At 36.3% G+C, this 25,249-nt stretch overlaps 5 protein-coding genes across 6 annotated transcripts; all 5 read left to right on the top strand.

Moving 5' to 3' along the window:
- Window positions 1-1,847: 1,847 nt before the first annotated feature.
- LOC138135475 (odorant receptor Or1-like) lies at window positions 1,848-3,547 on the top strand. Its single transcript, XM_069054218.1, has 5 exons — window positions 1,848-2,822; window positions 2,870-2,969; window positions 3,023-3,127; window positions 3,196-3,351; window positions 3,400-3,547. The coding sequence occupies exons 1-5, from the start codon at window positions 2,089-2,091 to the stop codon at window positions 3,457-3,459; spliced, it is 1,155 nt and encodes a 384-aa protein (XP_068910319.1). The 5' UTR covers window positions 1,848-2,088; the 3' UTR covers window positions 3,460-3,547.
- Window positions 3,548-3,966: 419 nt separating this feature from the next.
- On the top strand, window positions 3,967-9,039 carry LOC138135451 (uncharacterized). 2 transcript variants are annotated; one of them, XM_069054198.1, is made up of 2 exons: window positions 3,967-5,770; window positions 8,745-9,039. In XM_069054198.1, the coding sequence occupies exons 1-2, from the start codon at window positions 4,681-4,683 to the stop codon at window positions 8,801-8,803; spliced, it is 1,149 nt and encodes a 382-aa protein (XP_068910299.1). In that variant the 5' UTR covers window positions 3,967-4,680; the 3' UTR covers window positions 8,804-9,039. The 2 variants fall into 2 exon arrangements, with proteins under 2 accessions (XP_068910299.1, XP_068910292.1); XM_069054191.1 differs by having other exon boundaries at window positions 3,967-5,796.
- Window positions 9,040-9,817: 778 nt separating this feature from the next.
- Window positions 9,818-11,425, top strand: LOC138131760 (odorant receptor Or1-like). Its single transcript, XM_069048994.1, has 5 exons — window positions 9,818-10,784; window positions 10,831-10,930; window positions 10,990-11,094; window positions 11,163-11,318; window positions 11,366-11,425. The coding sequence occupies exons 1-5, from the start codon at window positions 10,051-10,053 to the stop codon at window positions 11,423-11,425; spliced, it is 1,155 nt and encodes a 384-aa protein (XP_068905095.1). The 5' UTR covers window positions 9,818-10,050.
- Window positions 11,426-13,630: 2,205 nt separating this feature from the next.
- LOC138131679 (odorant receptor 10-like) lies at window positions 13,631-15,007 on the top strand. Its single transcript, XM_069048885.1, has 5 exons — window positions 13,631-14,394; window positions 14,440-14,539; window positions 14,588-14,692; window positions 14,743-14,898; window positions 14,951-15,007. The coding sequence occupies exons 1-5, from the start codon at window positions 13,631-13,633 to the stop codon at window positions 15,005-15,007; spliced, it is 1,182 nt and encodes a 393-aa protein (XP_068904986.1).
- A 3,987-nt stretch (window positions 15,008-18,994) lies between these two features.
- LOC138135528 (odorant receptor Or1-like) lies at window positions 18,995-20,309 on the top strand. The gene is made up of 5 exons (XM_069054286.1): window positions 18,995-19,695; window positions 19,747-19,846; window positions 19,898-20,002; window positions 20,053-20,208; window positions 20,256-20,309. Exons 1-5 carry the CDS (start codon window positions 18,995-18,997, stop codon window positions 20,307-20,309), a joined length of 1,116 nt encoding a protein of 371 aa, XP_068910387.1.
- Window positions 20,310-25,249: the final 4,940 nt, after the last annotated feature.

Here is a 25,249-nt window from a genome sequence, read left to right as displayed (position 1 = left end):
TTTAAGAATACAGTGTATCAATACTGAGATTTTAATAACGGAAATGGGGGTTTCAGATGAAGCAAAAAATGTTATTCCTCTGAAGTTTTTACGTAAAATCAAAAATAATTTTTTTTTTCCTCTTGTAAACTCAATCCGGGGACATACTGTATAGTGTGTCCAAAAAGTCTGGAAACACCCAAATGAAAACGTAACGCATAATTTTTGAAAAAAATCTATAGACACGTCAATTAGTGTTTTAAAAAAGATTTCTGCTGATATTTTCTTTTGGTCTTTTCGATAACCTTTAAAAAGTTATTGTTATAAAAAAATTAGATTTTTTCAGGAAATTTCTTATGTAAATTAAAAACGGTAGTAAAAATGCGACATTGCCATTTAAAAAAAACCTCTGATGACATCATAACTCTTTCAAGGTCATCAAAAAAGCAAACAGATACTATCAACAGAAAGCTTTTTGAAAACGCTAGTTCACCTGTTTTTGCGTTTTCCTCGAAAATCATTCGTTTCTATTTTATTGGGGTGTTTCCAGACTTTTTGGACAGACTGTATGTATGTACAAGGATATAATAAATTATATTAACATATTTTTTTCACTCAAGAAAATGTGGCAGAACAACAAATTGGTAAAATGACTAATAAAAAAAAAATCTTGAATGCACCATGAGTGCTGTAAATTCACAATATAGTTATTTACCTAACGTATGCCGGAAGAGAAATTGCCCACGTGAGCATTGGAGCGTTTAGTGCCCGCTGGAGTATTTTTTTACACTTGTAGTTAACCTACTAGCACAAAATAATAATAATAAAAAAACAAAACAAAACAAACAAGTAGTTTTATTTTGAAATAATAGTTATCTGTGTATCAAGGCTAAAAAGTGCATCTTTTTCGTCCGAGGCTGAGTTTTCTGGCCGAAGCGCAGCCGAGGCTTGAAAACAGGCCAGGATAAAAGACACTTTTTGCCAGAGGTGCACATTAAATTTTTAGGGGATCGCACGAACTACAAAGCAAAAGACATCATTGGAAAAATTACAAATTTATTTTGTATCTACCTTTTTCAAATAGATATATTTATTAATACAAATTAACGATTTTTTTTATAATAAAAAACTAGAAATTTACCATTTGAAATGCAATTACTTATTTACATAATTTATGGTGACAGAACAATTGTCGGTTTTGTCGGTTTCGCTGATAATTTACTAAACACACCAACAGATGGCGCCGCGGTCACCGTCGAAAAAAGTGTGTCCGAAAATGAGTTATTTTTCGTCCGCTTGTGAGTACGTAAAATTGCCGTTTTTATTAACGGTGCCTAAAAAATAATTGATGGACGATGTTTCTCTTGAAGTGCAATTATCCTCGGTAAGGATTTGCGGGGCGCGTAAAGCTGGTTGGAAAATGCATTCCAGGAGTTGATTAATATTTGAAGACAGTGCACTAGCAATTACCTCTTTGATTATTTATGAAGAACGGAAATCAAAACCTTCACATTGCTCTTGCGGATTTAATTGCTGCAAGCTTATGCAATAATTACCTATTCGTGAGAGTATGTCCCGACATTTATTTCTATTAATAATAAATAAAGTGCCATTCAGTGATCTATTCTTGGTTTAGTAGGCAAATAAAAACTACTCTCCCAGTTGAGAGTATCTGTAAATTTAAGTTAATTTCATAAAAATTATTATTTGTTAAATATGAGTGGCATCAAAACGCTTTTAATGTCAAAGTTTTTATTTTATTTCTTTGCGCAGAAGCCCAGATCCCATTTCTGATTGGTTGACTAGAAACTGAAGCTATAAAAGCTCAAGCAATTACCTACCACAAAATGCATTCTGCTTCGGTTTGTCTTGTTTCATTTACATTTATCAGTGAGGTATTTTGAATAAATTTCGTTGGTTCTGTAATTTTTTCTCGTTCATCTAAACCAAACTAGCTAGGGTACTTTACTTCTTAAGCTTTTTTAAAGTCGAATTAATCATTTTGAAAAGAACTGTTTTTTTCTTCTTGTGTAATTTGTTTCGAATCAAAGTGTTAACCAAAGTTTTTTTATTCGTTCAGAAGTTCTGAACATTTTAACATCCTTCGTCATGGACAAATACGACTGGAAGGCCAACATTAAGATGAACATCTTGATGCTGCAAGTTTGTGGATTGTGGCCAAAGGGCGACGAAACTTACAAACCTGGAATTTACGCCCTCCAGGCGACCATCCTACTCACTGTATTCCTGATGGGTCACATGTTCTGTCAAGTGGTCAAGATCTACTTTATCCGTGACAACCTAGAGGCCATTACTGGAAGCTTCTACGTCCTCTTGGTCGAAATGCTGGTGGTATTCAAGGTGTACTATTTAATCAAGAACATGGAAATGTTCAAGCAACTTTTGAAAATCTTGGACACCGATTTGTTCCAACCGAAAACAGCCCAACAGAGAGCTCTAATAGACACGAACATATTCTATTGGAGAGCGATCTACAAGACGTTTTTGACCATGTCTTACTGTTACAACTTGTTTTGTGTTCTGTTTCCTCTTTTGGACAAGACTGCTGAAGAGAAGCGTCTCCCGTTCTTGGCTTGGTACCCTTACAATACCCAAATATCTCCATTTTACCAAATCACTTACATACACCAGATAGCGAGTGTTGTATTTATTACCACGGTTCATGTCAACATAGATACTTTAGTGGCTGCAATAAACGCGTTTAATGGCAGCCAATTTGATATTCTCTGCGACAATTTAAGAAATCTTCACAATTTGACTGGTTCCGAAGACATAAATGACAAACTGATCAACTGTATTGAGCATCATAAGCAAACTTTGAGGTACGAAACTAATTTTTCACTTCTTTCAATAAAATTTCACCTTCCAGTTATACCGAAAAATGCAACAATTTTTTGAATTGGATTTTGTTGGTCCAGTTTTTTGTGAGCGGAACTGCTATTGGCATTTCAATGTTTCAGTTGACCTTGGTACGCCGATTATTAATAATCTTCTAAAATATTTTATTCGAATTGCCTTCCAGCTAGTTCCTCTTTCCAGCGAATTCTTCTCACTCTTATCTTATGGAGTTGCGATAACTGTGCAGATATTTATGTATTGTTGGTTCGGAAATGAAGTGGAGATTAAGGTAAACCGATCACATGAAAAATATCAACGTAGCTATTTGTTTAACAATTATATTTGTTCGTGTTTCAGAGTGGCAATATTCCTTACGCCGTGTTTGAATGCGAATGGACAGATTTTCCCGAAGATGTCAAGAAGAAGTTGTTGTTTTTCACGATGAGAGCACAAAAAACAGTCAAATTGTCTGCACTGAATTTATTTTATCTGTCGCTGGACACTTTTATGAAGGTAAAGTAATTTTCTGGAGCCTACAACTAACATGTGTTTTCATTTTAGATTATGAAGACTTCCTGGTCCTACTTTGCTCTTCTACAACAAGTTAGTGGCCAGGAATAATTATTTTTGAAGGCGAAAAAACTGTAGTATGCAAGAAAATAATGTGTTGCATTTGAATATAGATACACAATATATTTAACAATAAATAAACTCAACAAAAATAATATAAATGTTAGCGCCATTTACCGGTCAGCCTGTACAGCACCGCGGATATTCGAAACCCAAGACGAAGGTCAACGCCAATGCATGGGTTTGCAATATCGAAAACGGGAACAGGGGAGGCAGTGCGAATTCAGATGCTTGAGACGTTAGAGAGAGAGATGTGCTAATTAATAATTGTTTATTGTGCACCTCATGTGTCGATTAGAAATTGTTGTAATCGTCCGATAATTAAAAATTGTTATCTTGAGAAGGGTATTGCTTTTAGAGCAGCGGTGGGATAACACAAACCTGCCCGACCGCAAAGTCGCGAATTTTGCGAATTTTTGAAATTGAAGTAACGAAAAACGGTGTTTGTGACTTGTGTATGATTTCCTCGATGTCACCAAGTACGGACAAACTGTGAGTACTTTTTTTTAAGTCGTACTTGCCCGACGGGGCTATTAAAAATATCAAGTTAGTGCATTTTACGTTGTCGCACTCTTGCGCAATATTGTGTTTTATTGAATTGGAACAGTGACGGTGACTTTTACCATACGTTTGCATAAAGTGTTTGTTTACGCAAGGCGATTATAATTAAGAAAAAAAAAGTGGGAAAAGATCGAAAAATCAGCTCATCCAAACGACGCGAAAAAGGGCCGTTTGATCGACGGACGAGACGGAACTCCAGTTATGATTGTCTTGACGAACGCTCTTGTGACTGGACGGGAAATTCAGATGGGGATGTTCGGCTGAGAAAATTAGAAGCGCTTGTAGATAGATTAATAAGACGCGAGTCGCACTCTAGTGAAAATAGTCAACACGTTGTTCGCATGGCGGTGAAAAGCGATTGCATTCCGGAATTTTTGCCCGGTAAACCTAACCAATCTTTGGTAAAATGGGTAGATAAGATTGATCAATTGGCTAGAGTCAACAAGTGGGATGAGAATACCACAATACAATTAATGCAGAATCGGTTGACAGGACTAGCACGTACATGGTACGATAATTTGACGACATATACCCACACGTGGGACGAGTGGAAAGCGTTATTACTTATTAGTCAAAACGTTTCCCGAACATCATGATTTTGCTACTACGTTACGACAGCTTGTCAATAGGGAAAAACAATTCCACGAAAGCATGACGCAATATTATCTTGGGAAAATTAATTTATTACAGGCCTGCAACATCACAGGCAAATACGCAGTTTCTTGTCTCATTGACGGATTAAGTGATCGCACGCTCCGAAACGGGGCTAAAGCGGGACGTTATGAAACCCCTGAAGAGTTGTACACTGAATATCTTTCCACATTAGTCGCGGAAGTCGCAGATAACGAAACGAAAGTTGCCGATAGGCGAGGCAAAGGTTTTGATCGTAGGAGGTTGGGAACCAAAATGAGCACCAGTACGAATAAACGGAATGATAGCGATTCAACAGAGAAAAGAATACTCCGGTGTTATAATTGCCACGAACCCAGACACGTTGCGGGTAAATGTCCCAAACCACGAGTCGAGTGTGGCAACTGCAAATTACTAGGTCACGAAGCTGGCAAATGTAGACGACACAAGACGTCAGCTCCTAGTGTAAGGCAGCTGTGTCCCAGCGACACTCAGGATTGCTATTTTGTTGGGTGTGCAATAAATGGCAAACCCCTGAAAGGGTACATTGACACAGGTTGTAGTATTGTAACGCTTCGTAAGACAACCGCTATAGAACTACAGCTTGAGCTACAGCTTATCAGAGGTTATGCAGGAGGAGTTACACCCGCGTTGGGGGAAGCAGAAGTGACATTAACGGTGGACCTCATCACGGCCAAAGTGACAGCAAGTATTGTCGAAGATCGCGTGCGAAGTGTGCCGGTTATTATCGGGCAAACAATTTTAAATCGTGCCGGTGTAACCATGGTGTTGCGCGATAATCAAATCAGACTCTTCGACAAACATTTGGCTGTCTTACCAGGGTTAGGCGACCTACCCTCGCGAGAAGTTGCCTTGAGGTCAAAGGAGGACGTAGTAATTCCCTCACATACGATTGGATTCATCGAGGTCTACAGCCCGGAGACCTACGATGGTGACGTCTACGTGGAAGCCACTACGAGGCAACAGCCGAACCACGAGTACAGCATCCCAGGCTGCATTACGTCCACAGGAGGAGTGATCTCGGTCCGCAATGCAGCAGATAGCAACTTGATATTCAGACGAGGGCAATTGTTGGTTCGAGGACTTCCATGTAAGTTGGAGAGCTCTACAAACGAGGTGAGCAATTTTTCTATTACTCCATGTAACTTGCAACCGTTTCTCGTGGACGATGTTACGAATCAACTCTGACAGAACGCGAACGGTTCCAGGTTTTGCAATTACTAAACGAATTTCGAGACTGTTTTGCTTCCGATACTAGCGAACTAGGTAAAACGACCATTTCAGAAATGCATATTGAACTTAACGACAAGTGTTCACTCTATTCAGAGACGCAGGAATGACATTTCGTTTGTCTAAATGTCAATTTTTCCACAATCAGTTAGAATATTTAAGTCACGAATTGAATTTGGAGGCCATACAACCTGGACGAGCGAAGACTAAAGCAGTGAGCGAGTACCCAAGGCCAACCAATGTACACGAAATAAGACAGTTCATAGGGTTAACCTCCTATTTCCGGAGATTCATAAAGAATTTCGCCACCAAAGCCAAACCACTTACGAAACTTACGAAGGCCAACATGCCGTTTATTTGGGGAAAAGAACAAGAAGAGGCTTTTCGGTTCCTGAAACAACGATTAGTGGAACGCCCGGTGTTAGCTCTGTACAGTCGAGATGCTCATACGGAGCTGCACACTGATGCATCTAAACATGGTATAGGCGGGAGTTTGTTACAACGACAACAAGATCAGACGCTAAGACCAATTTGTTATTTTAGTAGGCAGACGAGCAAGATGGAGGAAAAGTACCATTCGTATGAGTCGGAGACCCTTGCTGTGGTCGACTCTATGAGACGATTCCGTATCTATTTGTTAGGAATCCACTTTACGGTGGTGACTGACTGTAACGCTATACGAACCACGATGACCAAAAGAGATCTCATTCCGAGAGTGGGACGATGGTGGTTGCTGACACAAGAATACGACTTTAGTGTTGAGTACAGAGCCGGTCAGAAGATGGCTCACGTGGATGCTTTGAGTAGGAATAGTTTACAAGAGGAAATAAACGATCACGAAAATGAATTTTACGTGCACCACATGAGCATCAACGAAGACGACTGGGTTCTGGCTGCTCAACTAACGGACGAATTGTGCAAACACATACATGCTGTTTTATCCCGACAACCAGAAGATAATGAGGACAAGCGCATACATTCAGAGTATGTGCTAAAGCAGAACCGAATTTCTAAAGTGACACCAACAGGTGAAAGGTGGGTTGTGCCCAAGACTGCACGTAGTCAAATTGTTTTTTTCCATCACGATAACGTCGGACATTTTGGTGCCGAGAAAACGCTGGAACTAATCAAGGGAAAATATTGGTTTCCAAAGATGAAAAAATACGTTAAACGTTATGTCTCCTGCTGTTTAGCATGTATGTATAACAAGGAGCCCACGGGGAAGCAGTCAGGTTTTCTTCACCCTATTCCAAAATTTGACATACCCATGCATACGATACATATTGACCATTTAGGACCATGTGTCACGAGCGCCAGAAAGAACACGCATTTGATTCTGGCTATAGACGGGTTTACGAAGTTTGCTTTCCTTAAAGCAGTACGAAATACGTCAGTAGGGCCAGTGTTAACGTACCTAGACGAGATTTTTAGTATGTTTGGAGTAGCACAACGAATTGTTTGTGATAGAGGAAGCTGCTTTACCAGTAAACGTTTTATCAGCTATTGCCAAACGCTCAATATTAAAGTTAACCACAATGCCACGGCAACATCTCGAGCCAACGGGCAAGCAGAAAGGTATAATAGAACGATTCTAAGTTGTCTAGCTGCCTCTACGGATGATGAGCGAAAATGGGACGAAACATTACGTACGATACAATGGGGCTTAAATACGACGGTGAACAAAACGACTGGGAAAACCCCATACGAGTTGCTCTTGGGATACCAGCCCAGGCAAGCAAACGATGCCTTTTTAAGCACAGAGGTGTGTGAAGTAACCCGGGATGACGATCTTCCGGCAACACGTATTAAAATTGGTAAACGAATTAGTGCAAAACAGGCACAACAAAAGACTCTTTACGATAAGAAACGACGAGCTGCACCTACTTATACAGTGGGCCAGCATGTTTTGATACGAAAAGTTATTCCAACAAATGACGGGAAAAGTAAAAAGTTGTTGGTCATTACGAGATCACAAAAGTTCTGGACTCGGACCGGTTTGTGGTACGAGATCTGCCTGGATCGACGAGATCCCAAAGACGCTACGAAGGAGTTGTCTCAATAGATAAGATGAAACCATACGACTTGAATTCTGAGACGGACACGGACGACAGTAGCAGTGATGCTACTGGGCAAAACGTGCCTAATACGTCTGAGCAAAACGTGCTTAATACGTCTCGGCAAAACGTGCCTAATACGTCTGAGCAAAACGTGCTTAATACGTCTCGGCAAAACGTGCCTAATACGTCTGAGCAAAACGTGCTTAATACGTCTCGGCAAAACGTGCCTAATATGTCTGAGCAAAACGTGCTTAATACGGCTGAGCAAAACGTGTTTAATACGTCTCGGCAAAACGTGCCTAATACGTCTGAGCAAAACGTGCTTAATACGTCTCGGCAAAACGTGCCTAATACGTCTGAGCAAAACGTGCTTAATACGTCTCGGCAAAACGTGCCTAATACGTCTGAGCAAAACGTGCTTAATACGTCTCGGCAAAAAGTGCCTGATTCGCCTCAATAGGGCAATGACGAACAAGTACAAGGACAAAAACGTTGTCCTGACACGAGGGTACCCGTAATGTTTGAGCAAATACGTTGCTAATCGAATACGATGTCCGGACGCTTACGAGAATACATCACCTTTGATACGAAAACGAAAACGATGTTGACAAATACGTTGTCCCAATATACGAGTGAAAACGACACTTGTACCTGTTAGTGATGTATTCATATACGTTAAGACGATACTGATGAGCTCATCGCGTTGATTACACGTACTAACATTAATATTATTTATCTTACAGTGAAACGTTGACTTTTCCTGTTTTCTCGTTTTAGCTATGCTGTGCTGTAACTCCACGAGGACGTGGGCAAATGGAGCGTGGCCGAGCTGTTAGCGCCATTTACCGGTCAGCCTGTACAGCACCGCGGATATTCGAAACCCAAGACGAAGGTCAACGCCAATGCATGGGTTTGCAATATCGAAAACGGGAACAGGGGAGGCAGTGCGAATTCAGATGCTTGAGACGTTAGAGAGAGAGATGTGCTAATTAATAATTGTTTATTGTGCACCTCATGTGTCGATTAGAAATTGTTGTAATCGTCCGATAATTAAAAATTGTTATCTTGAGAAGGGTATTGCTTTTATAAAGTTGTATTATTTGCACTATCAAAATGATGTTTCGGTTTTGAGGATTCTGTAGTAATTTATATATACAGGGTGTATCCGAATTCGACCGACAAACTTTCAGGGCAGATTCTACGATCAAAAATAAGCATAAAACTCTTAATACATATGGGGTCAAAAATGCTTGGTTTGCGAGATAATTGACTAAAGTTATTTTTCGTCCGCTTGTGAGTACTTAAAATTGCCGTTTTTATTAACGGTGCCTAAAAAATAATTGATGGACAATGCTTCTCTTGAAGTGCAATTATCCTCGATAAGGATAAAGCTGGTTGGAAAATGCATTCCAAGAGTTGATTAATATTTGAAGACAGTGCACTAGTAATTACCTCTTTGATTATTTATGAAGAATAGAAATCAAAACCTTCACATTGCTCTTGCGGATTTAATTGCTGTAAGCTCATGCAATAATTACCTATTCGTGAGAGTACGTCCCGAGATTTATTTCTGTTAATAATAAATAAAGTGCCATTCAGTGATCTATTCTTGGTTTAGCAGGCAAATAAAAACTACTCTCTCAGTTGGGAGTATCTGTAAATTTAAGTTAATTTCATAAAAATTATTGTTTGTTAAATATGCGTGGCACCAAAACGCTTTTAATGTCAAAGTTTTTATTTTATTTCTCTGCGCAGAAGCCCAGACCCCACTTCTGATTGGTCGACTAGAAACTGAAGCTATACAAGCTCAAACAATTACCTACCACAAAATGCATTCTGCTTCAGTTTGTCTTGTTTTACTGACATTTATCAATGAGGTATTTTGAATAAATTTCATTGGTTCTGTAATTTTTTTTCGTTTCATCTAAACCAAACTAGCTAGGGTACTTTACTTCTTAAGTTCCTTTAAAGTCCAATTAATCATTTTGAAACAACTTCTTTTTTCATTTACGAATCAAAGTGCTAACCAAATATTTTTTATTCGTTCGGAAGTTAGTTGTTCAACATTTCAACATCCTTCGTCATGGACAAATACGACTGGAAAGCCAACATCAAGATGAATATCTTGATGCTGCACGTTTGTGGATTGTGGCCAAAGGGCGACGAAACTTACAAACCTGGACTTTACGTCCTCCAGACCACCATCCTGCTCATTGTATTTCTGATGGGTCACATGTTCTTTCAAGTGGTCAACTTCTACTTCATCCGTGACAACCTAGAAGCCCTCACTGGAACCATCTACGTCCTCCTGCTCGAAATTCTGGTGGTCTTCAAGGTGTACCATTTAATCAAGAACATGGAGATGTTGAAGCAACTGTTGAAAGTCTTGGAGACCGATTTGTTCCAACCGAAAACAGCCCAACAGAGAGCTCTAATAAACACCAACTTATTCTTTTGGAGAGCGATCTACAAGACGGTGTTGACCATGTCCTACTGTTACAACTTGTTTTGTGTTCTGTTTCCTTTTTTGGACAAGACAGCCGAAGAGAAGCGTCTCCCGTTTTTGGCTTGGTACCCGTTCAACACCAAAACATCTCCACTTTATGAAATCACTTTCATACACCAGATGGCTAGTGTGTTATTTATTACCACGGTTCATGTCAATATTGACACTTTGGTGGCTGCCATCAACTTGTTCATTGGCAGCCAGTTTGATATTCTTTGTGACAATTTAAGAAATCTTCACAATTTGATTGGTCCCGGTGATATAAATGACAAACTGATCAACTGTATTGAGCATCACAAGCAAATTTTGAGGTACGAGGGTAATTTTTCTCTTCTTTCAATAAATTCCACTTTTTAGTTATACCGAAAAATGCAAAACATTTTTGAATTGGATTTTGTTGGTCCAGTTTTTTGTGAGCGGAACTGCTATCGGCCTTTCAATGTTTCAATTGACTTTGGTACGTCGCCGTCTGTTCAAAAAAGATCTCTAAAATGCTTTATTCGAATTGCCTTGCAGCTAGTTCCTCTTTCCAGCGAATTCTTCTCACTCTTGTCTTATGGGCTTGCGATAACCGTGCAGATATTTATGTATTGTTGGTTCGGAAATGAAGTGGAGATTAAGGTAAACTGATCACATTAAAAATCTCAACGTAGCTATTTGTTTAACAATTATGTTTGTTCGTGTTTCAGAGTGGCAATATTCCTTACGCCGTGTTTGAATGCGAATGGACAGATTTTCCCGAAGATGTCAAGAAGAAGTTGTTGTTTTTGACGATGAGAGCACAAAAAACAGTCAAATTGTCTGCACTGAATTTATTTTATCTGTCGCTGGACACTTTTATGAGGGTAAAGTGATTTCTGGGACCTACAGCTAACAAATGTTTTCATTTTAGATTATGAAGACTTCCTGGTCCTACTTTGCTCTTTTACAACAAGTTAGTGGCCAGGAATAATTATTTTTGAAGGCAAAAAAACTGTAGTATGCCAGAAAATAATGTGTTGCATTTGAATATAGATACACAATATATTTAACAATAAATAAACTCAACAAAAATAATAGAAAGTTGTATTATTTGCAGTATCAAAATGATGTTGCGATTTTGAGGATTCTGTAGTAATTTAGGAATTTATATATACAGGGTGTATCCGAATTCGACCGACAAACTTTCAGGGCAGATTCTACGATCAAAAATAAGCATAAAACTCTTAATACATATGGGGTCAAAAACACTTAGTTTGCGAGATAATCAACAAAAACTTAAAATAATAGCGATCTGAATTCCTTGGATTTTATGGGGTTATCTGTGCATTGAACAGGGGGGCGAAATTTTGACAATTTTTGTAAATTGTACATAGCTCCTTTTTAATTTTTCTACGTTTCATCAAAAAATTCCACCCGATTCCTTTTGTTGCTGGTAGAACTTTTTAGTCAATTATTTCGCAAACCAAGCATTTTTGACCCCATATGTATTAAGAGTTTTATGCTTATTTTCGATCATAGAATCTGCCTTGAAAGTTTGTCGGTCGGATTCGGATACACCCTGTATACTTTAACTAAAATATGAAAGTCCTCAAAAGATATCTCATCATTCTCTCACGACAAATAACCACATGATCCCAAAACATCAAAAGAAGAATCTAATAAAAGTATAAAGAACTGGTTGGCGTGTGCATTGCAAGAAATCAACTACTAAATATTTCAAGTGCACTGCTTGCTGCCAATTATCCTTTTAATTATTGACACACTGGAAATCAAAGCTTTCGCCTTGTTCTTTGCCGATTTAATTACGACAAGCGCAGGCAATAATTATTAACCCGTGAGAATATCCCCAGACGTGTGTTCCTTTTAATAATAAATGAAAAGCAATTCAGTGATTAATTCTTCGGAGTTAAATAAAAAAAATAGTTTTCATATTCAGGGGGACAAATAAAATTTAAATCGATGTCACACCCTCTAGGGGGTAAAAGATAAAAAATAGCATGATAATCAAATAACACTGATTTCTGTCAGCTCTACATAAAATCGTAAAATAATCTGTTATTTTTTGCATAGCTTGTTAAATTTTTGACAAATTTGGTCAACAAATTTCGGTAGGAATAATATTTTTTATCATAATGGCGTTAGAATAACCAATTGAGCTAGTTTTTTTTTTTAATTTCTACAGGGTATTTCACGAGTGATAAATAATGAGCCCGACGGAATTGAAAATGCAACCCACAATACATTTGCAACGCTAACGTGGATGTTTTAAATATCGTATTGTTTTAAAATGAAATTATGAATCCATAATAACTTTGCTTCCAATAATTTATTTGTCACAACTGACATTTACAACAAAGTTAACATACGGCGATAAAAATGTATTCGAACTCTTTGTTCGTTTTTTCACAATTTCATTTGACCAAGCGAATATGACATTTATGTCAAAATTTAGGAAACTGCACAGTTAACTATGTGTCATGTTTAAAAAAAATATATATCCACGTTAGCGTTGCAAATGTATTGTGGGTTGCATTTTCAATTCCGTCGGGCTCATTATTACTCGTGATATACCTTGTATTTAATTAAATAATAACAATAAGATTTGTTTTACTGACCTGCCGTTTATGGATACTCATTGATTGTGATGTTTACAAGTTATTGCTCGTTTCATTTTCATTTTCTTCTAATTTTGTGCTTCTGAAGAACCAGATTGTAACTTAATAAAATAACAAAGTTAGCGACAACGTCTTACACCCAACAACATGATCCCTAAAACCTCCTCAACAATCTTGGAGAAACTGAACGCATCCACACTGTTTCAGCCAAAAACAACGATTTAATTCTTTATTCATATTTTTCCAGAAAGGGAGTGTTCAGTTTCCATTATTAATTGTCTTTGTTCAGTTCGTCGCAAGATGCTAATAAGCAGTTTTGAATAAATACCAAGAGAAGGGTCACAGAACGACTATTAATTGAATAATTTTTGAGAAAACAACCGTTCGGAACCACATGGCGTATTTCTCACCAGAAAAGAAGTAACTGGGTTAATTATAAGCACGTAATTATAGGTTTCATTTAACGATAAATATTGACTTGAAATAATTATTTGATTGTGTCATCTATATAAACTCCACTGGGGCTCTTGTTGCCATTTGTCCAGTAACTAGAAAGAGTCATGCTCGAGACTAAATATGTGATCTGGTTTCTAGACATGGAGGAATTCAATTGGAAATTAACCATCAACGTAAACATTGTCATGTTGAAGGTTGTAGGTTTATGGCCTGAAGAAAACGGAAGCTACAAATTAAACTGGTACACCGTGTATGCGATATGTTCAAACATGTTGTTCCAAGTTGTCCACACTCTCACCCAATTGATCAACTTGGGATTTATTTACGACGATTTGCAAGCTCTCACCGGAACCTCTTTCGTGCTGTCAACCGAGCTGCTGACTCTCTTGAAGTCTTACTACTTTGTAAAGAACATGAGAGTTCTCAAGAAGCTCATGCTGATGTTGAACGACAACTCGTTCCAACCCAAGACCCCGAAACAGAAAATATTGGCCGAGGACAGCTTGAAGTTTTGGAAGAGAATTTACATCTCCCTGTGTGTCACAGCCGGGGGTGCTCTTGTTTTTTGGGCGGTGTTTCCAATCTTCGATGGCTCGCTGGGCGAGTACCGTTTGCCATTCTTGGCGTGGTACCCTTACGACACCCAGTCCTCGCCTCTCTACGAGATCACCTACGTTTACCAAATGATCAGTAACGTTTTCATCTGTGCTTGCAACTTAGACATGGACACGCTGATAGCAGCGCTGAATATGTACACAGCGGCGCAGTTTGATTTCTTGTGCGACAATTTGAGGAATCTCGAGTCGGGAGAAGGTTCTTTTGATGGACAGTTTAGAAAATGCATCGCTCACCATCGGCAAATCTTGAGGTAATACTCACTGAGTTTGTGCAAATCTTAATTTAGTGATTGCAGTTTTGGCAAAACTACAAATATGTTTTACAACTACATCATTTTTCTTCAATTTTTCACAAGCGCTCTCTTGTTTGGTTTGACACTGTTTCAACTATCTGTGGTGAGTTAAGAGATTTTTGCAGTTCTCTTGTGATCAAGTTTTCACCAGATCACTCCTTGGACCGGTGAATTTTGTTCTGTTGTATTTTATGGTACTGCCGTAATGGCGGAAATATTTTTGTTGTGCTGGTTTAGCAACGAAGTGTTGATTAAGGTGAGAGTCGATAAGTTAAATGATTGATAATAACATTTTTTGAGGAATAGAGTGGCAACGTGCCTTATGCTATTTTTGAATCGGATTGGACAAGAGCGCCCCTGGACGTGCAGAAGAATATGAATATTTTTGTCCTTAGGTGTCAGAGACCTTTCAAGATTACGGCCATGAATTTATTTTATCTTTCAATGGAAACTTTTCTCAAGGTGAGAAAATCACATATTTCTTTCAATAATTGCTTTGAATAATTGTTTTTAGATCATGAGAGCTGGTTGGTCTTACTTTGCACTTTTGCAAAGTGTATCGAGTAAATAATGTTGACAGTATAATATCTAGATCATATTTAATGCAAATTTAATGTCTAGAATAGGAAGAATTTTTGAAGAATTTTAACTCACTTGAAGAAATAAAAATCTCTTTAAGCACAAGTTACCAAGTTGAAAGAAGGAAAAAAAATGAAGAAACCAAAATAAAAAATAGGTGTATATATTTTAATCGCACTATTTAAGCCTACCACATTTTGTAATTATCGTCATCGTTTCTAAGAACATTGTTTCTTTTTCAATAAAATATTTCCTTTGGTTTGTCTTTAATTGATTTGTTGACTCTTCACATATTTCCTGTACGCGTAAAACGATTCAAATCTGTCTGCTGTAGATTTGCACGTTTAAAGATTTTTTTTGAAAATTTAAAATGATTCAGATTCTTACTTCTTGATTTTTACTCTTATTAGAATTAGACAATATTCTTTCAGCTTACTGCAAGTGAGAGTTTGCAATTAAAATGGTGGATGCGCCGGGAAATTGATGTTCAACGAATAACGAATTTTGGTCCAAACAAATTGTATATACAGGGTGTATCCGAATTCGACAGACAAACTTTCAGGGCAGATTCTATGATCAAAAATAAGCATAAAACTCTTAATACATATGGGGTCAAAAATGCTTAGTTTGCGAGATAATCGACTAAAAATTCTACCATCTACAAAAGGAATCGGGTGAAATTTTTTGATGAAACGTACAAAAATAAAAAGGACCTGTTGACAATTTACAAAAATTGTCAAAATTTCGCCCCGCTGTTCAATGCACAGATAACTCCATAAAGTCCAAGGAATTCAGATCGTAATTTTTACGTTTTTGTTGATTATCTCGCAAACTAAGCGTTTTTGACCCCATATGTATTAAGAGTTTTATGCTTATTTTTGATCGTAGAATCTGCGCTTAGAGTTTGTCGGTCGAATTCGGATACACCCTGTATAATTAAATGAACGAGCATAAATGATTTTTGATGGATTTTTTATTTACGTTGCTGACCCATGATATAAAATTTGACTAATAAATAAATTTGTAAAATAAATAAAAGAATAAAAAAACTGCTCTTAAGAACGCTTCGTTCGTTCGTAATTATCAAAAAAAGTAAAGAATTCTCAATTTATCGAAGATTTAACACAATTATTTAAAACAATTTGAGGATCTGACAGGAGTAGCATGCAATTTTAATCACTTTTTGACAGATGACAGAGTAGTAGGATGTTTTTATTGAGATAAAAATGTTTGATTGAATGAAAGCAAGTGCTCTGATTGGCTGAACATGTACGTTTGATGTACGTGGGAATTAATCAAAAAATGCGGTTGAGAGATAACACTTCAACGAGGTGTCAAAGAATCTAACTTTATAACGAGAGCAGCGTGATTACATAGATTTTTTTGGAATGTAAATGGTATATTGTAAATCTAAGCGAGCATCTAAGCTAGGATCACAGTACTACTTTTTAAAGGTTTTTCTATAAAAATGTGCGATAACCGCATTAGGAATTAAATACTATTTGAAAATTGTCGATATTTAGATAGGAAAGGACATGCTATAACAATGTAACAGTACAATGTTATTTAAACTCGAAAGCACAGACTCTTACTTAAAGAAAAATTCTAAATAAAAATATTAGCAAAAGTACCTCCTGGAAAGAACATTTTCGTCAAATGATTTGAAAACATTTTTATATTTTGAGAGTAGGATAAAATTTTTATAAACACTAGTTTAGAAGGGCCAGAACAAGCAATATAGCTTGACCTGCCGTCTTATTAATTTACTTATTATTTTTGAGAAATTGAATTGCAGAATAATAATTGAAAAATAATGTGTAAATAATGTTTTATTCTTCTATCTAAAATCAATCAAATAAATACGTAAATTATACAATAAATCTCAAATGGTGGATGCGCCGGGCAAATTTATTAAAAGTGTTATTACTTATTATCTACATATTATAAAAATAGTTATTTGTACAACTAGTTATGAAAGTCATACTTTTTTTCACGAATTTGCAGATTGATTAACGAGGGTGTAGGCCGAGTTAATGAAGCAAATAAGTGAAAAAAAGAGACTTTCATAACATGTTGTACACACTATTTTTTTGCATATCGATGTAAGTTGAGAAATTTTGTCCAAAAGGATTTATGAAAAATTACAAAAAAAAATGGGTATGCTTTGACAATCATCTCCAAGGAAATGGAATAAAGTGATGCAAAAAAATACTGCTTTCACTACGATTTATCTTGTAAAAAAGAGCCACTTTTATTACGATATGTAAAAAATAAAATTTTATACTATTTTTTGATAAGTGGATAACATAGACCAGCATGATTCCTTATAGCGTGCCCATAACAAATGTAAAAAACGTTAATAAAAAAAAATTACATTTCTGTATCTGAGATATCGGGTGTTCATTTAATATTCTGGTAGTATTACCTATGGAAATATTTTGTTTCTGTGAAGGCATGTCGTCGTTTGAACTTTCCGTTAGTAAAATTAGAGTACAACTGTCAATTTTGACATTTGCGTCCAGACAAGTTTACGTTAGAGCAGAAAACGTTTTGATTGAAAGTTATTTTCGCAATCGCAATTGTTTGAAAATGAATGGTTCATGGATCTACTCCGTACAAAACTGCTTAGAAGAGTTTATCGCCGAATTTCCCAATGTTATTGTTGACGGAAAACCTTGGAAGATAACCTGCGCCGGTGTGCAAAGTTGTTTCGTGAAACTGCAGGCATTTACCGAAGAAAAACCACAGGTCGGCCGCTAAAACGCACAGCTGCAGTTAGTGCAGTTATTGAAACTGCAAGAGAAATAATGCAAAATGCTGCCCACACTTGAATGCGTCAGTTATCGCAACGCAACAGACTGAACTTTATGTAGGAAAGCGGGAACGTGCCACAAATTGTTACGAAAAGAAGAAGGTAGACATTTCCGGCACCTCATTTAATAAATTGATTAATTTATGCGTGAATTGTAATTGTGTTACTTTTTTATCATAATTCATGTCAAAATAAGAATTATTAATTATCGTTTGGATCAAAATTCTGATCAGTATTTACTGTTTTGTGTTATTTTGTTATTTAATATACTCTTACATATTATTAAGTCCATTTATTATTTATTATTCTTTACCTTCAATACCACATCGGACATTTTGTGTTCTCGATCTTTTATGCTTTTTGACCGCTAAAACGTCAATTTTAACAAATTAGAACAAGAATAAAAATTTTATTTATCTACTTGCCACAGCTTCACACAAATCAGAGATTAGTTTTGCTCGCATTCACAACTTTATCTCTCCACCAACGACCCACGACTGCCATTATTAGTAAATTTTTAATCGTTCAACCGAAAAGACTTTTTCACCCTAATTACTGTTTGTCCTTAATTATGAATAATCTACGTCCTTTTACATATTTTCTCACGAATCCCAATTACAAGACCAACTATTAAAACCAAACCCGTTTCCATTAATAATTATTACATTTCAGGAAAAATACAAGAGACAATTTTCTTTCGTTGAAATATTGTCGTCATTGCCATTTGGCCCATTTCCCACGAAAATCCAGAAAGAAGTTTGACTTGATTAATTAGTAACAATAATGAAGGGGTTTAGAGTAAATATTTTGGGAAAAATTGAAGACCAGGGTGATAATTACCAATTCTCGTCGCGTGTAACGGCGCAGATGTCGACGTATAAAAGCTCTGACTTCTAGCAGTTTTTGCGTAAAAGCTCTTTCTTGCGACAGCAACTTTTTCCTTAAAACTGGAATGCCAATCAAGACACAAGAACATTTAAATATTTTTGTTTGGAGCAGACGTACACTTGAAAGTACTCAATTTAAATTTATTTGTCTGATTTTTCTCTGGAGTCTTTGTCAAGGTAAACATTTTAAATTTACAGGTTTCGAAGACCACTTAATTTGTCATGCATCAATTTTAATTAAATTAAATCCCTACATTAATTTTTTTTTTAGTTGTTGGTAATGGAGCATTACGATTGGACCACCACCATCAAAAAACACATCATCTGCTTCAGAATCTTGGGCTTTTGGCCGAAGAACGGCTACGCCACCGACCTCTACACTTTGTGGGCGGTATTTGCAGTAATTTTTTTCGGATTCCTCCAAACCTTCATCGAAACCGTAAAAATATTCATGAATTTCAACGACCTCGAAATCGTGACAGGCACTGGCTTCGTGAATTTCTCCGAAATACTGATTCTCCTGAAGATATTTTACCTCACGCGAAACAACAAGACTTTCAAACGACTTTTGGTGACCTTGAACAGCGACATATTCCAACCGTCCAGGGAACAAATGAGTTTCATCTTGCCGGAGTTGAACTCTTGGAAGTCGATGTATAACTTTTTTTGTATCTGTGCAACGGCGACTGTGGCTTTCTGGGTGTTCGTTCCGTTGTTTCAAGTGCGACAATTGCCTTTCTTGGCGTGGTACCCTTTCGATCCCAAAATATCTCCGAATTATGAAATCGCCTACATCCATCAGTCTATCAGTGTTTCCTACATAGCTATAAGCAATGTGCACGTTGACACTTTGATTGCTGCCATGAGTATGTACACTGGGATCCAGTTGGACATCTTGAATGATAATTTGAGAAAGCTCAAACCTGAAGGATTCGAAGAGGACTTGATTCGATGCGTCAAACATCACAGAGAAGTCTTAAAGTGTCTCAATTCAATATAATTTAGATTCTTTAGTAAAACGTTTCTTTTTAGATTTGCAAAATCTTTCAACGAAGTATTCGACTGGATTATCCTAGTACAATTCTTCGCAAGTGCGATTTCCATTGGGTTTAGCATGTTTCTCATGACAATAGTACGTGTCAAGGTCACTTTTTATATATCTTTTTCAAACTCTTATTTGTAGGTCACACCTCTAGGCGAACAATTTTTCTCATTCGGAATTTACGGCTTTTCCGCTACTTTCGAAATTTTTATTTATTGTTGGTTCGCTAATGAAATACAGGTCAAGGTAAGTCGCGTCGTCGCACTATGTTTTTTTTTAATTATTTTTGCAAACAGAGCGATGAAGTTCCACGTTCTGCTTTTCAGTCTGATTGGTTAGGGGCATCGACAGAAGCAAAAAAGAGGTTGATTTTCTTTATAATGAATGCTCAAAGACCTCTGAGAATTTCAGCTTTAAATTTGTTCGATCTCTGTCTAAACACTTTTCTGAAGGTAAAGATTTTTATGTCTCAATTATTCAGTTGAAAATATTCTTTTAGATACTGAAGACTTCCTGGTCATATTTTGCTCTTGCTAGTCAGTTACATGAATAAATTCAACAAATATATTTTATTTAAGGATAAAATTGAGCAATAGCTTCAGCGTTGTGTCACAGATAGTCAGTAGAAGTAGGTATAATTTTTAAATCTTAGACTGTCACTTCTGCATAGAATAGATTATGTTAATAAATATCTACCATCCGGAAAGAATATTTATTTTTATTCCCATCTGGAGGTGAATTTGTTCCTTTCCAGTTTTATGGATGTGGTTTGGAAAAGAAGAACAAAATGTTAAAGTTATCTGCAAGAATTAAATTTGAATTAAAATACAGGTAGTTTTTGAAATACGTGTACAAATTTTAGACCGGAAATTTCCCTATGCCTGAATTCAACACATCCTACTCACCGCAATTTCGTTCGAATCCGCGACAAATTTTTTTTTCGAAAAAACAATGAACCCCTATCGAATTTGCACCCCGAAAAAACATTTAAACGGCCATAGCTCCCTTATTAAACATAATATGACAATGAATTCTACACCGCTGGATTCCTATTTTCAATGCGCTTCTTTTGGCCCGAAAAAATTTTACCTCACTTTTTTCGTTTAAGAGAAATTCACAAAAAACAAAAAATCTCATATTTTTGGCTCCCACACCAACAATTGGTGTCTATGACCGGAAATTTCCTTATGCCTGAATTCAACACATCCTATACAATAACTCGCCGCAATTTCGTTCGAATCCGCGAGAAACAAATTTTTCGAAAAAACCATGAACCCTTACCTTCTATTGAATTTGCACCCCGAAAAAACATTTAAACGGCCATAGCTCCCTTATTAAACATAATATGACAATGAATTCTACACCGCTGGATTCCTATTTTCAATGCGCTTCTTTAGGCCCGAAAAAATTTGGCCTCGATTTTTTCGTTTAAGAGAAATTCACAAAAAACAAAAAATCTCATATTTCTGGCTCCCACACCAACAATTGGTGTCTATGACCGGAAATTTCCCTATGCCTGAATTCAACACATCCTACACAATAACTCACCGCAATTTCGTTCGAATCCGCGAGAAACAAAATTTTCGAAAAAACCATGAACCTTCTATTGAATTTGTACCCCGAAAAAACATTTAAATGGCCATAGCTCCTTTATTAAACATAATATGACAATGAACTCTACACCGCTGGATTCCTATTTTCAATGCACTTCTTTTGGCCTGAAAAAATTTTACCTCGCTTTTTTCGTTTAAGAGAAATTCACAAAAAACAAAAAATTTCATATTTCTGGCTCCCACACCAACAATTGGTGTCTATGACCGGAAATTTCCTTATGCCTGAATTCAACACATCCTATAAAATAACTCGCCGCAATTTCGTTCGAATCCGCGAGAAACAAATTTTTCGAAAAAACCATGAACCCCCCTACCTTCTATTGAATTTGCACCCCGAAAAAACATTTAAACGGCCATAGCTCCCTTATTAGACATAATATGACAATGAATTCTACACCGCTGGATTCCTATTTTCAATGCGCTTCTTTTGGCCCGAAAAAATTTTACCTCGCTTTTTTCGTTTAAGAGAAAATCACAAAAAACAAAAAATCTCATATTTCTGGCTCCCACACCAACAATTGGTGTCTATGACCGGAAATTTCCTTATGCCTGAATTCAACACATCCTATAAAATAACTCGCCGCAATTTCGTTCGAATCCGCGAGAAACAAATTTTTCGAAAAAACCATGAACCCCCCTACCTTCTATTGAATTTGCACCCCGAAAAAACATTTAAACGGCCATAGCTCCCTTATTAGACATAATATGACAATGAATTCTACACCGCTGGATTCCTATTTTCAATGCGCTTCTTTTGGCCCGAAAAAATTTTACCTCGCTTTTTTCGTTTAAGAGAAAATCACAAAAAACAAAAAATCTCATATTTTTGGCTCCCACACCAACAAATGGGGTCTATGACCGGAACTTTCCCTATGACTGAATTCAACACATCCTATACAATAACTCACCGCAATTTCGTTCGAATCCGCGAAAAAATTTTTTTTCCACAATCCAACTCGAAAATTTTTTACCAATCGAATTGCAGCATTTTTCAAATTTGGACCAATCAAATTGATTTATAGTGAAAAAACAACGAGCAGAGTGAAAAGACAACCAGATGAGTGAAAAAACAACTAGTGGTTTTTCAGCGAAAAATTTGTGTCAAAATGAAACGTCAAATTTATTAATTGGGTCAACTCGATAAAAATTTTCTCGGTGGATTGTCATTTAAGACATTCGTAGCTTTTGCTTTTGGAAAATTACACTCGTCTCCTTCGTCGACTCGTGTAATTTTCGTTGCAAAAGCTACTCATGTCTTAAATGACAAATTTTGTTGGAAAAAATTAGACCACTTATTGTATTATACAGAGTGATCACAGAAAAAGGCCCCAGCTTATATCTTTCTTATTTGATATCCGATTTCAACGAGTAATACATCAAATTAAAGAATTCAAAAAGTACTGTAAACTGGATATAAAATGTTGCCCTTAGCAATCCTCCCTTGCAAGGGTTAAGGATCAACTTTATTTTTTTTAATGGCAACATATATTTTTTTTGGTACAGTTAGATTCATTATGTTTTTCTGAGTTCAAAAATATAGTACACCCTGTATATTTAAATGTCATTCTAATTTCTAATTCTAATAGGAATAGTAGAACTTTATTCGTAACAGGCCATGAATTACTTATGAACACATTTTTGTAGTCATGGAAAAACAATATTTATTAAGTAATAGAAACAATAAAATAACAATAATTTTTTTTTCAACTGATCTGTTCAAATTGAGCACCATTTTGTTCGAGACACTTCGCGTGGCATTCAGAAGGCTTTCAGGTGGGGTTTCTCTGCAAGTAGTAATTTCTATTATTTCCGAAATATGCTTGCAACATATCCACAATTTCATTATTGTTCATTTTATTTCACAATACTAAATTGGAGAAACAAAATTAAACAAAAATTACGACAAATAAAGTTTATTTTCAAAATAAATGTTTATTTTTTTGTGTTTCCATGGCTACAAGAATATCTTAAGTAATTCATGGTCTGTTACGAATAAAGTTCTACTAATTCCTAATGATTTGTAATTGAATTTTATTTATTTCTTATGTTAGAATAACATTTAAATATACAGGGTGTGCTATATGTTTTAACTTAGAAAAACATAATGAATCTAACTGTACCAAAAAAATTATATGTTGCTATTTAAAAAAATTAAGTTGACCCGTGACCCTTGTAAGATAGGGTTGCTAAGGGCAACATTTTATATCCAGTTTAGAGTACATTTTGAACCCTTTAATTTGATGTACCGCTCGTTGAAATTGAATTTCAAATAAGAACGATATAAGCTGGGGCGTTTTTTTGTGATCACTCTGTATATGAAAAAACCATTTCTTCCAACAAAATTGGCAGAATGTTTTACACGAAATTTAAATACACTAGACCATTTAGTCATTCGCTAAATATGGTCCTATGTTCCACACCAAGTGTTCTTCGCGAATTCGGGTTATTCTGGGCATTATAGTGACAATTATGTTTGTTTACACCCCTATTGTTGCTTCATCACTGAAAAACACATTTTTCAAAAAAAATTGATCAAAAATGATTTCTTCCCGAACGAATCGACAACAATTCTGCCTTTTAGGGTAATCGGCTTCTTTTATCTCTTTGACCAAGATGATATGATAAGGATGACGATCCACAGCATTGATTAGTATTTTTTGAGAAAAAAAAATCGAATGAGATAATTAGTGCGATTCTGTTTCAAAATTTAGCAATATTGTTATTGAACAACATTGATTTTGCATAGATGCAACCAATCAACAGCTTCATATCATAGCAACTACAACATTGTTATATAGCAATACTGGTAAATTTTAAAACAGAATCGCACCAAATGAGTGCCGTGGAAAAGTGTATTGAAAATCAAGGCGAGCAATTTTTTTCAAAAAGTTCAGAAATATTTTGGAGGGGTGTATTAACCTTCTAAGTTAAAAGTGGATTGAATTGAACAGATAAAATTTTTTTTTCTACAGGGTGGTCCCGATATAACCTGCCAAAAAAATTCTGGGTCATTAGAAGGATCTAACAAGTCCAAAAAACCCCATTTTGTTAGGTCCAAAATAATGGGGATAAATTAACCCCTATCCACACCCATTCGACGCTGCTGACCACAAAAATACGTACCTACTCAGGAATTAATTGTTGGTGTTTGTAAGTATGACAGTATCTAAGCAACATAGGTACCTGAATCGTTTATGACAAATCTCAAATCTGACAAACTAAATCAAATTAATGACATTTATTGAAAACGCTGTACCTACACTGTGTGCGTTAATTCACCAGCTTATTTAGGTACAAAAGCTGATTTTGTAGACTGAGATGAATGAGTAATAAATAAAGTGGTGTTCCTCAATGTGTAAATAAATGTAGAGGTAGTGTGTGCAAAATTGTGGAAGAACTGTGTAACAAGAGTATCGTCTTAATTGTGGTTAAATAGCCAAAATAATGTATTGAATAAATTTATTTACACTTTACATATTCGTACTTTCAACTCTAACTGAGAATATCTACTAACTAATGAAAGGTAAACTAGACTAGAAACATTATTTTATAATAAATGTTCTGTGTGCCTTCCGTTGGCATTTAAGCACATTTGAGTACGCTGGTACCAATTTTAATAAACAGAATTCAGCATTTCTGGGTTTGTACGAATCTGGTTCGCGGCGTCTGTTACGCGTTTCTGGAGTTGGCCTCCTGTATTTATTTCAACTTCGTATACCAAATCTTTCGTGTGGTCCCAAAAATTAAAATCCAGAGGGGTTAAATGGAGGATCGGGGACGCCATCGTATTGGAATCAGTCAGAACCAACCTCACATAAATGCGGATGTAGCTCCACAAAAGTACAACGGGACGGAAGGACTCCTTCAGGAAAACGCTCGC

The sequence above is a fragment of the Tenebrio molitor genome, chromosome 1 (genome assembly GCF_963966145.1).
Source record: "Tenebrio molitor chromosome 1, icTenMoli1.1, whole genome shotgun sequence".
Lineage (NCBI taxonomy): Eukaryota > Metazoa > Arthropoda > Insecta > Coleoptera > Tenebrionidae > Tenebrio > Tenebrio molitor.
The sequence above is the reverse complement of the archived record's forward strand: the minus strand, read 5'-3'. Positions and strand labels throughout refer to the sequence as shown.

Excerpts from the sequence above, each read along its gene's own strand:
- LOC138135451 (XM_069054191.1), top strand. The coding sequence starts at position 4,681 with ATGACGCAATATTATCTTGGGAAAATTAATTTATTACAGGCCTGCAAC. Across the intron at positions 5,797-8,744 it reads TGGAGAGCTCTACAAACGAG|CTATGCTGTGCTGTAACTCC; the intron begins GTGAGCAATTTT and ends TTCTCGTTTTAG.
- LOC138135528 (XM_069054286.1), top strand. The coding sequence starts at position 18,995 with ATGGAGCATTACGATTGGACCACCACCATCAAAAAACACATCATCTGC. Across the intron at positions 19,696-19,746 it reads CATCACAGAGAAGTCTTAAA|ATTTGCAAAATCTTTCAACG; the intron begins GTGTCTCAATTC and ends GTTTCTTTTTAG. Across the intron at positions 20,209-20,255 it reads GTCTAAACACTTTTCTGAAG|ATACTGAAGACTTCCTGGTC; the intron begins GTAAAGATTTTT and ends ATATTCTTTTAG.
- LOC138131679 (XM_069048885.1), top strand. The coding sequence starts at position 13,631 with ATGCTCGAGACTAAATATGTGATCTGGTTTCTAGACATGGAGGAATTC. Across the intron at positions 14,540-14,587 it reads CACTGTTTCAACTATCTGTG|ATCACTCCTTGGACCGGTGA; the intron begins GTGAGTTAAGAG and ends AGTTTTCACCAG. Across the intron at positions 14,899-14,950 it reads CAATGGAAACTTTTCTCAAG|ATCATGAGAGCTGGTTGGTC; the intron begins GTGAGAAAATCA and ends AATTGTTTTTAG.
- LOC138135475 (XM_069054218.1), top strand. The coding sequence starts at position 2,089 with ATGGACAAATACGACTGGAAGGCCAACATTAAGATGAACATCTTGATG. Across the intron at positions 2,970-3,022 it reads CAATGTTTCAGTTGACCTTG|CTAGTTCCTCTTTCCAGCGA; the intron begins GTACGCCGATTA and ends ATTGCCTTCCAG. Across the intron at positions 3,352-3,399 it reads CGCTGGACACTTTTATGAAG|ATTATGAAGACTTCCTGGTC; the intron begins GTAAAGTAATTT and ends TTTTCATTTTAG.
- LOC138131760 (XM_069048994.1), top strand. The coding sequence starts at position 10,051 with ATGGACAAATACGACTGGAAAGCCAACATCAAGATGAATATCTTGATG. Across the intron at positions 11,095-11,162 it reads GAAATGAAGTGGAGATTAAG|AGTGGCAATATTCCTTACGC; the intron begins GTAAACTGATCA and ends TTCGTGTTTCAG. Across the intron at positions 11,319-11,365 it reads CGCTGGACACTTTTATGAGG|ATTATGAAGACTTCCTGGTC; the intron begins GTAAAGTGATTT and ends TTTTCATTTTAG.